The sequence below is a fragment of the Dama dama genome, chromosome 25 (genome assembly GCF_033118175.1).
Source record: "Dama dama isolate Ldn47 chromosome 25, ASM3311817v1, whole genome shotgun sequence".
Lineage (NCBI taxonomy): Eukaryota > Metazoa > Chordata > Mammalia > Artiodactyla > Cervidae > Dama > Dama dama.
In genome coordinates, this window is record NC_083705.1 from 46,851,180 (window position 1) to 46,869,310 (window position 18,131).

The window sequence follows — 18,131 nt, forward strand, 5'->3', positions numbered from 1 at the left end:
TATAAGAGGGCCCTCACCTGCCTTGGGATTCCAGCCTCCAGAGCTGTGAGGAATAAATTTGTTGCTATTTCTAAGCTACTCAGTCTGTTTGGGGCTTCCCAAGTGGTGCAGTGGCAGAATCTGCCTGCCAATTCAGGAGATGCAAGAGACCTGGTTTCAATCCTTGGGTTGGGAAGACCCTTTGGAGGAGGAAATGGCAACCCACTCCATTATTCTTGCGTGGGAAATCCCATGAACAGAGGACCCTGGCCGGCTACAGTCCATGGGGTCGCAGAGAGTCAGACAAGTCTGAGCAACTGAGCATGAACAGTCTGTTGTGTTTTGTTATAGCAGCTCAAATGCATTAAGGCAAGGCCATTAGTTTAAACATGTAACACGGAAATCAATAAGAATGTGATGCTTTATGTTCTTTCATCTTTCTAAAATGCATTCTCAAAACCAAGATCATTTGAAGTTGGGAAGATTTTCCTTTTCATTCATCTCTCTACTATTGGATTCCTCTTAATCTTTCGGTAAAAGTATTTTCTAAACTGGTATTTAAAGTGAATCAGGTATACTAAGTTGCTTTCAATTAGTAACCCTAAGCCCTTACAAGAAAACTAACATATTTTAAAGTGTGTTGGTCTTTTTTAAATGAAAAGGGTTCTTATTTTTCGTAGCAAGGTCATGCTGCTCAGTCAAAGTTCAATCTATTTATTGTACATAATTGCACCTACTTACAGTGAATAACATGAGAAATTGCTGCAGCCATTAGAAGTGACGAACATTTCTCTGTGCTATATGACTTCCTTATCTTTGGTTAATGGCAGTGTTGTTCTTGGGTCATTTTGTCAGGCCACAGAAGGCCACGGGTGCCTCCATGCTGGGCTTTCTACTGCATCTATATATGTTCTGAGGAAGGTACTGCTGATGGTTACTCTAAACCTAGGGGATAGGCTTTTATACCTTATTCTATGCACTGAGAAAGCCTCATAAAAATTTAAAGCAGTTTGAAGGTGTAAGCAGATAAATGGATTCTCATAGGAATAAAGGCCAAGAAGAACCTACATATCAGGAATTCCCCAGTGCTCCCGTGGCTGAGACTCTGTGCTCCCAGTTAAGGAACCCGGGATCCAATCCCTGGTCAGGGAACCAGATCCCGCATGGCAGAACTAAGAGTTCTCATGCTGAAACTAAAGATCTCACATGCTGCAATGAAGATTGAAGATCCTGAGTGCTGTAACTAAGACCAAGGACGGCCCCACCCCCCCACAAAACACACACACACACACACACACACACACACACACACACAAACGGGCTTCCCTGATGGCTCAGATGGTAAAGAATCTGCTTTCAATACAAGAGACCCAGTTTCAATTGCTGGGAAGGGAAGATTCCCTGGAGAAGGGAATGGCCTGGAGAATTCCACTGATAGAGGAGCCTGGTGAGCTACAGTCCATGTGGTTGCAAAGAGTCGGACAGGACTTAGCGAGTAACATTTACACTTTCAACAAAACAAACAAACAAACAAACAAACAAAAAAGAACCTACATACCACTTAGAATAGCAACAAATGAGATGTGAAGTCCTGTGATATATCTCCTTGCTATCTCCCAGTCCTCAGTGTTCAATAGTTAACATAAATGTGGATTCATATCTACCTCTTTCAGGCGTGTACTTCTTCACCTTCAGCATGATGAAGCATGAGGATGTTGAAGAAGTGTATGTATACCTCATGCACAATGGCAACACGGTCTTCAGCATGTACAGGTAAGTGGTCTTTCCTGCTGTAGGTATCCATGCTGCCATTGTTTGCTCAAAGGATGGCCGATGCCAGGATGTGAATAGGATTCAACAGAGACTGGCACAGACTTTGTTGTCATCCAGAGCTCCCATATACCAGTATATGATCAGATTCTCATTATTCTTTGTGGGGCAGTGAATCTGATAAACTTGAGCATACGCAGGTTGATAAGAGGTCTTGCGCTAATTACTAGCAATGCTCATCATAACTAATTATTTGCATTCTTTTCTTAGCTCTTTCTTTCTTTCCTTCTCTCTCAGGCTTTCCTTCTCCTTTCCTACTCTCTGCTCCCTTTGCCTAGAGTTAGCTCTCTTGATGGCCTTCTCTATCATCCCTGGAGCTGGCAGATTAAGAGTTAGGAACCAGTCTCCCTCTTTAGGCTATGCTGCAACTCTGATAGTTATCTGAGCAACCTGGCCCTAAGGTTCCTTGGAAAAAGTCCATGTGAAAAAGAAAAAATGCAGTTTGCTCTGATGTAAGCTTAAGATGTAGAGAAAAGGCAGAGAGCCAAAACCTTTCCCATAATTAAATAAATGGGTGTTGAGAAACTGTGAAAACTTTGTGTTTGCTATCTTTTTTTAAAAATTTTTGATGATTTGTGGGGATTGCCATCTTTTTTTTTTTTTCTTTTGGAGCCTGGCCTCTAGTAAGATGGTGTACTTGAAAAGCCAAAAGAGAAGATATGAGTTAGATAGGTGAAACTGCTACAACAAAGAGATCTAGAAGATTGTGGCTTGAACATATTAGAATTCTATTTTTCTTGGCTGGTTCCAGGTTGGGGAAGGATGGGGTAGAAAGAGTGGAGGGGAATGTGTGGAAGTTGGATGGAGAATTGCTCCAACAGGTTTCTAAGGGATGTGGGCTGATAAAAGCTTTTCTGCCATCTATAAAACTGGCTCCCAAATTTTCACTGGTCATTATCTTTGCCACAGTCAGAAGGTGGAAAGAACAACAAGCTTATAGTACATTTTTATGCATCAGACATTCTATTCCAAGTTACCACATTTTCCCAAATGGTTTTCTCTAACATGACAGGGATCTCCAGCTTTGAAGCCCACAATATCTATTTCCTCATTGTTCCATCCCTGACCATGAGCTGATACATGTTTTAGTTTGGGTTAGGGCAGCACCCTTCTTTAGATACAAATTCTAGAGTTAGTAAAGGTGGATTGAACTGCTCTAACATTGACCCAAGGGCTTGAACATGATAGAAATTTCTTTTCATGCCACAATCTTCAAGCACTCAGGCTTCAAAAGGTTTCCAAATTCATTCTGGTCATTGTCATTAGCATTCCACACAGTCGTAATAAGGAAAGATCAAGGGGGATTGTTTGTGGGAGTTTTACTGGCCAGTTGTATAAGTTGCACATATAATTTCTGCTCATGTGTCATTTAGAGAATTTAATCCAGTTTATATCAAGTATCCCAGGGACGGGGGAGCCTGGTGGGCTCCCATCTATGGGATCACACAGAGTCTGACATGACTGAAGTGACTTAGCAGCAGCAGCAGCAGCATACCTAAATGTATGGGACTCTGGGAGAGAAGGGGGGTAGATTTTGATTAAGAGCTGACTATTCTCTTCAAAGACTAAGTAGTTGGTGCTTTTTCTTTTTCCTTCTAGCTATGAAACAAAGGGGAAATCAGATACATCCAGCAACCATGCAGTGCTGAAGCTGGCCAAAGGGGATGAGGTGTGGCTGAGAATGGGGAATGGTGCTCTTCATGGGGACCACCAGCGCTTCTCTACATTTGCAGGCTTTCTGCTCTTCGAAACTAAGTAAAACTATGAATAGACCAGCTCCACTTTGGGGAAGACTTATAACTGAGATGGTATTGTCATGATCCAAGGGATTTTGGAGTTGATGGCTCTACATGTTGTATTTAAAAACATTTTTATTGGTTACATTGCTAATCACAGTACAGGTACATCAATAATGTGGGATGACTCAGGGGCTCAGAAGAATAAACCACAAAACAGTCTTCCCAAGAGACCTTGACTAATATACCCAGCAACCTTTATTGCTCTTTTCTAGGCACCTAAAAGAGAATTACCCTCTTCATATAGGTTAGAAATGATTGTTCCCATCAGAAAAGTCATTTGCAAAGAGTTTTGGCTGCTCTAATAACAGCTTTCAGGAACCCTTAAGGTTTGGGGTTCCTCATTCTTTGGAACGTTTCAGAGAATAGGGTGCAGTGATTATGATGGGGACAAGAAAAGAATAGGGGGCACTTGCCTGGATCAAGGTACCAGAAATATTTGTAAAGTCCAAACTGGGGAGTAACACTTTGATCCAGTGGGTCAATATTCATGAGTAAAGTAAATATTTTTTAGTAATTCCAGACAGCTTTTAGGTAGCAGAAGTATTCACAGTGTTCACAAGTATTCACAAATAATTGACTCCTTTTTAATAAGGATACTGCTATAATTAAATCTTGACTTCTAATGGCTTTTATTGTTGGAAATAGAATTTTCCTATGATCCGAAATTGCGCTTATCAGGTCTAGATTATCAGATGGACTCTTTTTTCCATTGCATTTCTTACATTACGATAGAGCTCTGTTGACTCTGGCCTACAGTGAGTGTAGGTTCATATTGTGCAAATGTAATCACCTACTTTTCTGTCAGCTTAGAAATTAGCCTAATATTCTTTACACACACTGGCATGGAGTATTTAAGGAATTGTAAACGCAGTCATATGCAGTCAAACTGATGTGTACAAAATATAAGGGCATTTCACTTAGCAGACATATAATAAAATTGCTTAAGCTTTTTTAAAAATAGAAAATTATATGGGAATTCCCTGGTGGTCCAGTGGTTAAGACTCAGTGCTTTCATTGCCTGGCCTGGGTTCAATCCCTGGTCAGGGAACTAAGATCCCACAAGCTGCATAGTGGGGCCAAAATTTTTAAAAAATCTGTGTATTTTAAAAAGTTGTATGACTTCTTTGATTACCATATTTAATCAATTTTCACAGAGCAGCCATGCAGCTAGACTTTTGCCTATTCCTCCCCCCCAAAAAAATTCTCAAAGGATTAAATTTGCCACAAAAACTGTACTCATGAGAATGTGCCATAAGTTCTGATGATAGAACCCCAAATGAGTTGGCTTTAAGCAAAGAATTATTGGAATATGCATTTACCTTAATGTTGAATCATATTTAAAATGTACTACAGAGATGTCTATCTAACAAATATTACATAATGAATTCCCTTAGAAGTAACAAGCCCTTAAATTTATTTTCTGTTACAATTTGAATTTTTACAAAGGCTTTTTAACTGTAAGTTTACTTGTATTTGATTACCCCCTATAGCTAGAAGTGGAAATAATGAATGAGAGCTATACTGTTAGCTAATTTAATGTGTTCCACATTCCTGTCAGCCTTTGACTCTTTCCTTTTGATCTTCAAATATTATGAAATTCTTCCTGAAGTCATATGCAATGCTATTTTAAAGTGAAATGGATATTAGCTCTAAGGTGTTTGACTGTAATGTCTTTGTGATTTTGTGTACATTTTCCCTCTCCCACCCCACCCTGGTATGGGGTCATGGGGTTGAAGTTTATTTTTAACAAATTTCAAAACTTTTCTTGAAGTGCATTCCCAATTGATAATTGAATGTTGCTTGTTTCCCAGAAGGACTTTATATCTAAAGAGCATATATTACTAATAAAGTCATTTAGAGTAAGATATTGACCTGGCTTTAAATAAAACTGAGGCGAGAAAAATGTAATAAGCATTACATGGAAATAAACCCACTTTTGTTAAATGTACTATTTTAGAATGTCTTTAATTAAGTTGAATAATCATGTAATTATAAGTCACTCTGGTTTTTATCAGGGGAGTGTGTAATTTCTTGGTTCTGTCTCACTGCAGCAAAGGATTGAAATGGCAGACCAGTGTTATGGCTTAATTACAGCTCAGTTTTATTTGGCAAGCAAAGGAAAATACATCCATGAGGCCTGAGGGTAGGCTGACCCAAAAGAAGAGAAGGGCTCAATTTTGGTTCCTCTTTATGTTTTTTCACCTCCCCCTGAGCCTGCCCTATGCAAATTAGGCTAGCCAGGAGGGCTGTTTGTTTCACCTGAGGTTCTCACTCAGGTCCTCAGATGTCAGGAAGCTTTTAACAGTAAGATTCTTGTGTGCTGTTTCCTATCTCTCTTGAGCCCTCAGTTCCTTATCAGTCCCTGTCAGGGGCGAGAGCAGGCAAGTCTCTCCCAGGACGGAGATCAAAGACATAGGATGCTTGCATAGCATTTCCTTCATTAGCTTTTCCATTTGGTGAAAGGGGTTATTTATGACCCTCTTTTGTTATGGATCGCCTCTTGGCCTTATGGCCTCTATTGCTCCTTGCTTCCTTGGTAAACTTGTAAAGTCTGGTCTTTATCTAAAGAAGCTACTGGTATATATACCCTTACAGAATTCAATAAAACACCTTTGCTCCATCAGAGCTTGGGTCCCCGGTTCTTTCTTTCTTTCTTTCTCTCTCTCTCTATTTCTGGCTGATTCCCTGGAGCGTGAAAGCCAGCTGCGTAACCCAGGGAAGCCGTCAGACAGGGAAAAAATATTCCAATAGATTTCTGGCCCCTATGGGCTCTCCTTGAAGCCGTGAGTCTGCCATTACAAGATCATTCTAGCCCTCCTGATATTCGGCAACAGGCAGAACACTTATTATGTGAATATGAATTAGACGATGATACCTTACAAAAGGCCCAATTAGAACAACATAAGATATTTCAGAATTTTCCTACTAACCCTGCCCTGGTTTCTCCAAGCACTGCTCCCCTGCCAGCAGGCACAAATCCCAAAGTCTCTTCCTTGATAGTGTTATGCCTGATGTCCGAATCCCCGAGCGGGAAGAGAGAAGGCTTCCAAGACAATGCAACTCGCAAAAAAAGGAAAGTTTATTGCTGACTTGAGTTAGGGCTTACTGCTGCAACCAACGCAGTGGTGCAGGGTCAGAAAGCGCTGAGCCCAAGCTGTTACACAAATTTATAGGGTGAGCATAAGCAGTTGGTAGCTGGCTTAAGCAGACTGGTTACATGTTTGCAAAGTAATCTTATTGGCTCAAACCTTCGCGGGCTTTTTTCAAACTTGGGCGTTCGCGGGCTTTTCAGCTTTCCCCTGATAGGTTCCCTTTTTCACCTGGGCTGGCTCCAGGTGGCCTGATGGGGGTAGGGAATCTTACCATTTCAGGGGAAATCTAACTTAGGTCCGGGCCGCCTGTCATGGTGTTAGCCCTGGCAGCCTCACAATAGAACCTAATGATTCTGGCAACGACTCCCTTAAGCCCATACTGTAATCCAAAAAAAAAAAAAAAAAAAAAAAAAGCTATAAGACAACTTAAAAAGAATTACTTGTTTATGATAATACAAATCAGGAATGTCAAAAGGCTGTAGCCCCAATTCGTGAGACAGGGACTATTTTTGATTATTTGAAGGCTTGTCACCATATAAGATCAGAAACTCAAAAAATGCAAATGCTACCTGAGACAATGGCTGCTTGCTTTAAAAAGGGAAATGAAGGATGTTTTACATGTGGAGATAAAAACCATTTAAAAAGGGACTGTCCTAAGAAAGCTAATAACAAACCTCCAAAAATCTGCCCTCGCTGCCGCAGAGAAATGCATTGGGCCAAAGAGTGTAAATCTAAATTTGATATTGAAGGAAAACCTATTCCAGGAAACTCCAAGCAGGAGACCACCCAGGTCCCCTTCAACAAAAACCAGGGCAAATTCCACCTTTTCCCTCAAACCCTCAACATCTGGCAGTGCTGCAGTCAATATACCAGCCCTAAACTCCTTTACCCTCAAGCAGTCCCCTCTAAAATACCTACTGGACTTTTTGGGCCCCTGCACCCACCAACCTTCGGTCTTTTATTTGGCCGATCTAGTTTGACTTAACAGGCATGAAGGCCAGGGGTCTCCAAATGCAGAAAATAGCCTGCAAGTGCCAGACATTTTTCTCTCTCTTAAGCAGCAGGAGGAAACAAACTAGCAATATTTCTTTTTTTTCCCTTCTCTATACAAATTTAAAAGGAGGTTTCTCTTAAAATTCTCCTAAAAACCTGCCATAACGACAGCTGGTTCCACCTGAACCTAACTTTTCTCAAACCTTGAGGTAAACAATGCATTTTTCTTATGGAAATGTTTATCTTAAGCTATGTTAATGTGCTATATATTTACCCTAGACTCTTTTTTCAAGTCAGTTCTGCCTAAGATTCAGAACCAACTTGACAAACCGGTTTGTTTTACTCATGCAAATGTTCTCTGAAGCTATGTTAATGAAACTGTATTTGCTTGGAAAACTTCCTTCTTCAAGATTCATGTCAATAATTTTGTGGCCGGGACAACTCACCTGGTGCCAAGGTTATCTCAAGATGCATGTTGTGGGTGAGGGGCCTGGTGCTATTCTCTGCAGTTTTGAGACATTTCCTTTCTCTAATTAGCAGACTGCTAGTAGTTATATGACACCTGGCCTAAGACTAGCAGGGGGGCACTCTTTCTGCCCCCTTCTGATGCCTATGTCAGAAGTTTTCTCTATCTCCTTTATACTTTAAAAAAACTTTATTACAAATAAATCTCAATTTGAGAACACATTACAAACTTCTACTGATTTCCAATTAGCTTTTCTAAAATATTTTGGAGAAATTTCATTTCATTATCCTTTTGGTAAGCTGTGAAATTTCTTCAAAAACACTGAATTTATTATTTCTCGCATTTCTTGTATATAGATGGGACTAAAAACACCAAAGCTTCATTCTGGTCTCTTAAAAAATATGAAATCTTTTATACTAAATTTCCTTCTGCTCAACAAAATGAATTATATGCTATTATTCAAGTTATTTGTGTCACGCGAGTGTATGCTCCTCGGTTCTTTGTCTTGTCACAACAAAAATTTGGAGTGACAGACATTAAAGCCCCTTGGCCGGTCACAGCTCTCGGAGGACAGACCGTGTTATAGCTCTCAGGTCTCGAACAGACCGTTTTATAGCTCTTAAATAAATCAGTGTTACAGGTCAGTGTTACAGCTCTATTTATTTAGATAATAGCAGGAAAATCCATCTTCGAGGCATGAGGGCACGTCGATCCAAAGATGCAAAGAGAAGATAGCCCCATCACGTGGGGGAGAGAGAGGGAGCAAAAGGAGAGAAGAGGGCTTTGGCTCCTCTTTTTATATGTTTCTCTGTCCCTGGGCCTGTCTTATGTAAATTGGGCTTAGGCAGGAGCGTTGTTTGTTTTACCTGAGGTTCTCACTCCGGTCCTCTGACTTTCCTTTCTTCTATTTTCACGGGCTTTCCCTTCCAGGTCTTTTAGCAACCGCCATTTTGGACTCTTTTTCCCTATTCTAACTACCTAACATTTGTCTACATCCTTACCCCATTAATATAGTCTCTGACTCTATATATTCAGTTTTTGTATTAAAAAATATAAAAACCTCCACCATAAACTCCTAGTTCTACTAAAACAGACAATGGCCCTGCCTATATTTCTAGACACTTTAAACAATTTTTACAATCTTTTTCTGTTAAACATATTACAGGTATTCCTTATAATCCAAAGGCACAAGGCATAGTCAAACAAGCACATCACACACTAAAGTTGCAAATAAAAAAATTAAAGAAGGGGGAATACACAGGTACACTACTGTCTTCCTTATCTAAAGCAGAGTTTACTAGATTCAAACATAAGATATTTTCTAAACCTATAACTAGTGTTAATACAGCTTTATTTGTTTTAAATTTTTTAAAAAAACTTACAACAGGGAGATACTTTAACAAGAACAGAAATACATTTCGAGGAATTGAAGGACACTTCTCTTCCTCTGCCCATTTGGTATCACGAAGGGTTCAATAAACAATGTAAATTTGGGAAATTAATCTTATAGGGAAAGGGATATGCTTGTATTTCCCCAGATGGATCCAACAAACTTTTTCCTCGGAAAATTCGACCCAAGGGGGCCCCTGACATTCAAAATGGAGATGAAACAACAAGAACCCCAGGAGGAAGAAATTCTAATACAGGCCATGGCAGCTCTAAAGATCTCCAGAAAGCGCCGCCCTTAGCGACATCAACCCTATGATCTCCCCACTTGGGGACAAATAAAAACCCTTATTAATCAAGTTAAAAATCTGGTTTTTCAACAGGAAATGCCTCAGAGTCCTGAAAACCTTCCTGTCGCTATGCTGACCTGCGCGATGCCCGCTTGAGCCGGATTAACAAATCATACTTAAATGGTTTTACTTACCAAACCCCCCTTTATTACAGGTCATAAAATGGAAGGAGAAAAGACTGATCCTATCAACCAATGACTCCACCCATATGCCCCCTCCCTGGAATCCTCACATCCTGTGTTGGAGGGAAAACTAATTAACATTTCTTTAGGCTATGAAGTCCTAACATTTCTTTAGGCTATGAAATCCTTCCATTTCCTGGGCCCAGGAAAATTATGCATAAACTTTGGCGGCTTTCGTCCTGTCTCCAAAAGAAGACTTTCAGACATTGCTACCCTTTCTCTGTCTGTGAACCATGTTTACTACTGAAACTTTAGGGAAAGCGTTCAGGAAAGAACAAAAAACATTATGTAAAAGGTTACTAACACTACGTTGAAACGTTACCATGACAAAGGACTTCTTGGCTGGCTTGATGGTGTAATGGCACCCCCTCCTTGAATCGTCCTCAATAAACAGAGTGGGCCTAAACAATGGGGCATACGGAAACTTGCTGCCAGCACCCAAGAACTTGGGACTTAGACCAGACATTTCACAGGGACCAGTTGTGGTCATAGTAACTATTTCTTTCGCTATAATCAGTCATATTTTATACAGGCCTGTGTCCCACTTCGTTTTGTTATAGCCATAAGAAATTTACAATTTAAAAAGACTTTATGTTCTGTAACTTGTATTAACTGCCAATTTTGTGTTACTCCTGTTCATTTCAATCATAGTACCTACTGCTAAGTCACTTCAGTCGTGTCCGACCCCGTGTGACCCCATAGACGGCAGCCCACCAGGCTCCCCCGTCCCTGGGATTCTCGAGGCAAGAACACTGGAGTGGGTTGCCATTTCCTTCTCCAATATAGTACCTATAACTGGGAACAAATCAAATTTCATTTACATGATAATGCCTCTCTGAATGTACAATTACTGCAAAAGGAAATCTTTGAAACTTTTTCTAAACGTCTGCTCTCTTCCACTAATTTGGAAACTTTAGCTGAAGAAATTATCCGGGCTAGACTCCGAGGATGATTTCAAAGTATTACCCACAACATCGGGTCTGGAACTGTAACTTTGGTGATTGTCTTGATAATTGTATTTGTTGTTTATCATCCCCTTTCTATAAGGTTGGTGAAAACTAACCAAATTCATTTGGTCAGGGCCTTTTTTACAAATATAACAAATAGGGGAAGTTGTCAGGAAGCATTTAATGGTAAGATTCCCGTGTGCTGTTTCCTATCTCTCTTGAGTCCTCTGTTCCTTATCAGTCCCTGTCAGGGGCGAGAGGAGTAGGCAAGCCTCTCCCAGGACAGAGATCAAAGACATGGGATGCTTGCACAGGATTTCCTTCATTACGTTTTCCATTATTTACGACCCTCTTTTGTTATGGATTGCCTCTTGGCCTTATGGCCTCTATTGCTCCTTACTTCCTTGGTAAACTTGTAAAGTCTAGTCTCTTGATCTTTATCTAAAGAAGCTACTGGTATATATTCAGTTCAGTTCAGTCCCTCAGTCGTGTCCGACTCTTTGCAACCCCATGAATCGCAGCACGCCAGGCCTCCCCGTCCATCACCAACTCCTGGAGTTTACCCAAACTCATGTCCATCAAGTTGGTGATGCCGTCCAGCCATCTCATCCTCTGTCGTCCCCTTCTCCTCCTGCCCCCAATCCCTCCCAGCATCAGGGTCTTTTCCAATCAGTAAACTCTTCGCATGAGGTGGCCAAAGTATTAGAGTTTCAGCTTCAGCATCAGTCCTTCCAATGAACACCCCGGACTGATCTCCTTTAGGATGGACTGGTTGGATTTCCTTGCAGTCCAAGAGACTCTCGAGAGTCTTCTCCAACACCACAGTTCCAAAGCATCCATTCTTCAGCTCTAAGCTTTCTTTATAGTCCAACTCTCACATCCATACATGACCACTGGAAAAACCATAGCCTTGACGAGATGGACCTTTCTTGGCAAAGTAATGTTTCTGCTTTTTCTTAATATGCTGTCTAGGTTTGTTATGCCCGATGTCCGAATCCCCGAGTGGGAAGAGAGAAGGCTTCCAAGACAATGCAACTCACAAAAAAGGGAAGTTTATTGCTGACTCGAGTCAGGGCTCACTGCCGCAACCAACGCAGTGGTGCAGGGTCAGAAAGCGCTGAGCCCGAGCTGTTACCCAATTTATAAGGTGTGCATAAGCAGTTGGTAGCTGGCTTAAGCGGATTGGTTACATGTTTGCAAAGTAATCTTATTGGCTCAAACCTTCCCAGGCTTTTTTCAAACTTGGGCATTCGCGGGCTTTTCAGCTTTCCCCTGAAAGGTTCCCTTTTCCTTACTGGGCGTATATTGATTGGCTGGCTCCAGGTGGCCTGATAATCATGTTACCCTGGAAAACCAGGCCTACTCCTAATCTAGGCTGCCTGTCATGGCGCAGCCTCACATTCCCCCCTGTCTTGTTGTTTCTGTGGAAGGCCTAATCATGGGTCTTCTATATCATCTGTGGGGGCAGTCGAATATTGAGATCTGAGTAACATTAGGTGGATGGACGGACAGGCAGTGTGTTTTCCCTAACAACTCTCCCTTGAGAGACTTCATACTCAAGATGCTTTTTGGGAATTGGGGCGGAGGTCTCTTTCTTCTGTAACTTCTTCCTGCTGTGCCTGGGCGTAGGCCTGCCTAGCAGAGCAGAAGTCTCTCTATACCTGACCTAAGTTGGGGTGTTCTATATCTGAAACCTGCTTTTACTCTTGTAATAACAGCAACTTAGTTAGAAACTGTTGGCGCCTCTCAGAGATAAAATAGACAGGGGCCAAACAGGAGACCTAACAGGATGGTCATCACTGGTCCCCAGAAACAGGAGGCAACATTTGGGGTGATTGGCTGGTGGTCAAGCAACAGAGCTGTGTTCTAGGAATCTTGTGTTTAGTCTGAAGTTACCACCTTTCACCTGGGTGGGGGCCCCAGTTCTGTAGAAGAACTCAAAAGACATTGTTATGCATATTTCTTTGAGTAAGAACCAGGACCGTCTCAAGGCTGTACCACCATTTGATTGTTTTCCCTCCGTCTCTGTATTTTTTCTCTTCCCTGATTAGCAATTGTTTGAATCTACCCTTTGGAACTCAGGGAAGGTCAAGGAGGCTGAATAAAGCCTATATTTTACAGTACAGCAGGTCTGTACTCCAGAGTTGCCACCCCACAGAGTCCTGCTCAGTTTTAATTTAGGGAACAGGGCAACTATGACTGTGATAATCTCTTCTCAAAATGGGGCATAGGACTGCCTCAGCCTGGGGAAGAGACACTGAATTGGAAGTATTCCTGAGTTCCAAGTCCTAGATTTGAGCCTTGTATGATTAAAATCTCAATCCCTTGGTCTGCCATTTTGTTGTAACATACCCAATTAGTAGTAGCTAGAGGAGGGATAACTGGAGTTTTAATAGACAAAAATAAATCTCTTTCTTTTAGAAGAATAGGCCTGAAACCCAGTCTGGACCTGGCATTTCAGGGAGACTTGTAGCCAGGTGGCCAGTTGCCTAGTTTTATAAAAAGTAAGGTAGAAGTTACTAGCTTCCAGCAGACATTGTTTTGAGAATGGTGGCATCTAAGCCTGACACGACTCAGAAAACTCAAGTGTTTAGCAATACAATGTCTAATCTGAAATTACACAGATAGTAACACCTGGTTATTTCTCAGGATGTCTGAACCATAGCTGAGTACTCTATTTTGACTTTTAATTATAAAATTTTTCCTTAATAGCCAAAGCAGATGGCACCATTAATGATGTCAGTGTTTCTCTAGGTATGAGAAGATGCAAGAATTGGGACTCATAAAATCTCCTGAAAAGATCTAACTATCTGAAGGCCTGTTCTGCCAGTTTTTCCCAGAGCACGGAGGGCCTCATTCCTGATCTTCACCCTGAACTCCTTTCAGGGCCGTTGAAAGTCAGCAGTTGCAGTGGCCATGATATAATCTCTGTAGATGTAGATGGCAAGTGTCAATCTTCAGTTGGCAGAGCCCCTTTTTGCTCATAAACTTGACCATGATTTTGAGGGGGGGCATTTCATGACCATTTTATCCCACAGTGCTGAGAATGTCCATTCTCAGGTTTGGCAAAGATTTTGTTGACAGGTCACTCAATGTGCTGTTACTGGACTAGGCCATAAAACAGTATCCAAAATTCTCTGGACCACCTGTCTTACTAGCCTCTTGGTCCAGGAAAACATTCCCTCTTGTTGCTTTTTCTCATATCTAGAGTTACACTGCCATCATCATCGATCTCATAGGGAACTATATATTATTTTATCAGGCCTCAGTCACACATTTGGCACTGTAAGAAATAGCAATTTTGTAAAACAGGTGAAATACAAAGAACATAGCCAGCAGTATTAGTAAAGTCACAAGTAAGACTTAAGAGCTTCCATTAGATGTAGCTCAGTATATCCCAGGTCGTCTGACTTAGTCTACTCTGTACAAATCTTTATCTTTCAGGGAAATTATACATTGGCACCACCATCTATAAGGCACATAGCCCAGTTTTCTAGTGTTACTAGACTGATTATCCTTAGCATGATATAATTGTTTTCAACATAGAGGAGACTTTAAACCTAAATTACCATAGCCTGGTGTTATCTATATAAATCTATCTTATAATTGTGGGAGATTTCTTTTTCCTTTGTTGAAACTTTTTTGTTGCTCTGATTGAGCTTGAGGAATAGAAAAAGGCTCAAATTTATGGCCAGAGTCAGAGTAGGCATTATTAATTGGCCCAGTGAGGGGATCTCGTCTGGTAGTATCACAGTGACCTGAATATGACTATAATTTTTTTTTAAAGTAAATTTCCTCAGGGCCAACCAGTTAGAGTCTTGTAGTGGAGAAATTTACCAAGGTAACCCAGAACTAGATACAGGTAATTGGCCACAAACCCAACAATTGGATTGATTTCTAAAACTGGCATAGAATTAGGCCTATGATAGAAAAGCATTTGATTTATATGCAAAGGTCTAAGAAGTCAAGAAAACATTATAAATGATCATACGAAGCAGATCCAGCATCTTGGGCAAGCTGTCTACCTCTGATGTTGCTGTCTTCTCATCCTGGTGTAGTGTAGTTTCTCCTGTTTGAGCATCATTTTAAGGTGAGATCAGGTCAGCTGTCTTCTCTATAGACCAATCCAGTGTAGGGGCCTGATAAAAAGTCCTTCCATCCAGGTTGGAGACAGTCTCTTAAATTATGTCTTTTTCCAGTCCTGGCTGCAGGTCATGAGGCATCTGATCTTCATCCAAAGACAGATTACTGAGATAAGCTTCAGAAACAAACTTTCACATTAATATCACATAACAGCAAAGAACTATCTGAGAAATGAGTCTTACTACATGCAGACCTCCATTAACAAACTGGGATTTAATATTTTTTTTAAATATCTTTTTCTCCCTAAAGTTACCCTCATTTTTATCAAGTACAACCAAATTAAGCCTAGTTTGCTTGCAAAATAGGTCTGTTTTCACTAATTTTGGTCTGATGATTTATATAACCATAATTGATCATAGACTTTTTATTTTGCTGAAACACTTATTGGATCTCAGACTGAACTTTTAATATAAAACAGGGCTGGGAAACTCACACCAAAGGCTTATCACAGATTTTGCCTAACAAATCTAGGTGAACTCTTTTCTTTTTAAGGTCTCAAAAATTCCTTGAGATTTTTGTACCTGTTAGTGAGATAACCTTCTTAGCTCATTTGATAAACTTACTGGAAACCTAAGAGTTTCAAATTTCTGGAGGAGTCAGATAGAGAAAATATAATTGTTTTGTTTATAACGTGTAATTTTACCAATTTTTTTTTTTAATTTCAAAATGTGGTTTTATTAATGCACTTAAGGATAAGTGCCATTCTTATTCTACCTTCTTCTGGAAGAAATACTACCAATTATAAATAGTCACAGCAAATTTTCATTAGACAAAAACTGTTCGTGTGTGTGTCAGGGGGTGGTTGGTTCATTTACATCATACTGCAAATATAAACTCATGTTCTGAGTCTACAGACAACACTGAGCAACAATATTTCCTTCTAAATTTTCTTTAAGGCAGATCTGTTTAGCATCGTGTGTGAGTTACTAACATGGTGCAGTGTAGTTTTAGCAAGTTTAACTTTTACTTTCCCAGTGAAAATAATACATGTGGTCAGGAATAGGCAACGAATCTCTTTTCTAGTCCCTCTGCCTGGCCACCATTTTAAAAACACAAGTTTTTCTTATACATATATATATTACTGTATCAAAACACATTTTAACAGACTTCACAGCGCACTTAAAGCTTCAGTTTATTCATACGAAAGGTTTCTAATATGGAATGTTCACTTGGAAAGAATTCCTCACTGGGATTCCAGTGTTCTATATCAGAAATGGAGAAGTTCTTCTTCAGTGCAATGCTAGATATTTTACCTCTGTTCATTTATGTTTTTCTTTCAAGGGCTCCTGATTTACTTTTTTATCTTCATTTTTGTATATCTGACTTACTTCCTTTAGCATCTTCTCAGGTAAGGCAGGTTGATATCTGTATAAATAACCATACGGACGAAGATGATAAATGAGGTATTCTAACTCATACATAGTTGTAGGATCACCATAGTGAAAAGAAACTGCAAGATCAGAACAGCAACCAGGACCCTCTACAGGAGGATAATAGTTATAATTCCAGTACCAAAAGGTTCTTGGCAGATAACCCTTGATTAAGTGGTGTTCTGGTACAAAAGGATGAAAAGTTTCTTTTCCAGTGGTATCTCTGGAATCTCCTGCTTCTACATTTATAATTTCCATGCATCTCCCCAGTGCTAAATCTTCGATGGAGGAACTGTGCGTACATTTGTCTGTTTTAAATGCCTCAACAAATCTCTTCAAAGCTTCTTTGCTCAGTACATATCCTGCTCCTCCACTCATGTAGCCCTGCTTTACATAGGGCTTAAATCTTCTCCCAAAGTAAATGGGTTCTTCAGGGTTGTATTTTGAGAGAAGCCATCTCAAGTTATCCAGTATAACATAAGTATCATCATCTGCTTTCATAAACCAATCAGCATCGTCTAAATAATGATCATGAACATACTGAAAGGCTTTAATCATTTTCCAGTACAGTTGGTCTCTGCCTTCTCTGGTTTTTAATCCCACAGCAGGGAAGTCCTTGTTTTCTTCTGAACTCATAAATAATACTTTATTGCAACGCTGGGCCCATGTAGCTTTGACATGTTTAGCCTTTTTCTCTAGATTTTGAGGCCCTGTCATTACCCAGCAAAGAATTTTAACCTTCTGATAGAGCTTTTCAGCGATGTCAGTGTTCTCATCTTTATGTTGGCTGGCATCTGCATCGAAGTTCATCTGTCCTTCTAGATGATTCTGTTCACTGTCATCTGAATGCCTAGCGTGAGGATCATTATGAAGAATACTAGGCTGGATGTCCTTCTGTTCTTCCAACAAAATACTAAGTAGCTGAGAGCATAAAACGAATCCGACTGCTGATCCACAAAGGAAGGTTAAAATATTCAGCCAAGATTTGGAGGCCATTTCCCGAAAATGTATTTCTGATGATCCAGAGAGCTCAGAGGCAGTCCCCCAGCACTTGCGCAAGGCTCCGGCTCGCTGGGCGCTGGCGCGACGCGGCAGCCCAGCGGCCCTCCTGGAAGGTGCCCACACCTAAGCGCCCGCAGCTCCGCGGGGGGAGGGCCCGGTGGGGCAGGACGGCTAAGTGGTCCAGCCGCGCGGTCCGGAGCGCAGCCCGCGCCTCACCGTCGCCAACCGACGGCAGGCGGCGCGCGAAGAGCCGAGGGGCACCCGAGGGCGAAAGGGAAGGACCTGACATCAGCCTCCGCTCCCTCTCGCCCCTCGTGGGGGGCGGAGAGGGAGACATGAGACTGGCGACCTCCGCTCTGCTCAGCAGCCGCAGAAGTGGCTCGTGGCTGCCGCCCAGATTATTCCCCGGCAGCGGCGGGCTCCAGCCCGCTCGCTCCGCCCCTCCCCGCAGCCCCAAATTATTTTTATAGCTAGTTTGAGAGGAAGGTTTTTCCTATTTCCGGAAAACATATGATTTAAACCTGTAATTTCTCAGATAGAAACCATAAAAGTTATAAGCATATTCGCTGGTTCATTCAGTCCTTTGTTAACT

General features: G+C 41.1%; 2 protein-coding genes across 5 annotated transcripts in view; one reads left to right on the forward strand and one right to left on the reverse strand.

Annotated features, from left to right (window-relative positions):
* C1QTNF3 (C1q and TNF related 3) overlaps positions 1–5,556 on the forward strand; it is a 30,833-nt gene extending 25,277 nt beyond the window's left edge. For all 4 annotated transcript variants that reach the window (XM_061129259.1, XM_061129257.1, XM_061129258.1 and 1 more), the window contains exons 5-6: positions 1,653–1,752; positions 3,409–5,556. In XM_061129259.1, the coding sequence (XP_060985242.1) occupies positions 1,653–1,752; positions 3,409–3,568 (260 nt within the window). In that variant the 3' untranslated portion in view covers positions 3,569–5,556. The remainder of the gene's footprint in view (positions 1–1,652; positions 1,753–3,408) is intronic.
* LOC133046433 (glycoprotein-N-acetylgalactosamine 3-beta-galactosyltransferase 1-like) lies at positions 4,728–17,629 on the reverse strand. Its single transcript, XM_061129256.1, has one exon. The coding sequence runs from the start codon at positions 17,531–17,533 to the stop codon at positions 16,427–16,429; it is 1,107 nt and encodes a 368-aa protein (XP_060985239.1). The 5' UTR covers positions 17,534–17,629; the 3' UTR covers positions 4,728–16,426.
* Positions 17,630–18,131: the final 502 nt, after the last annotated feature.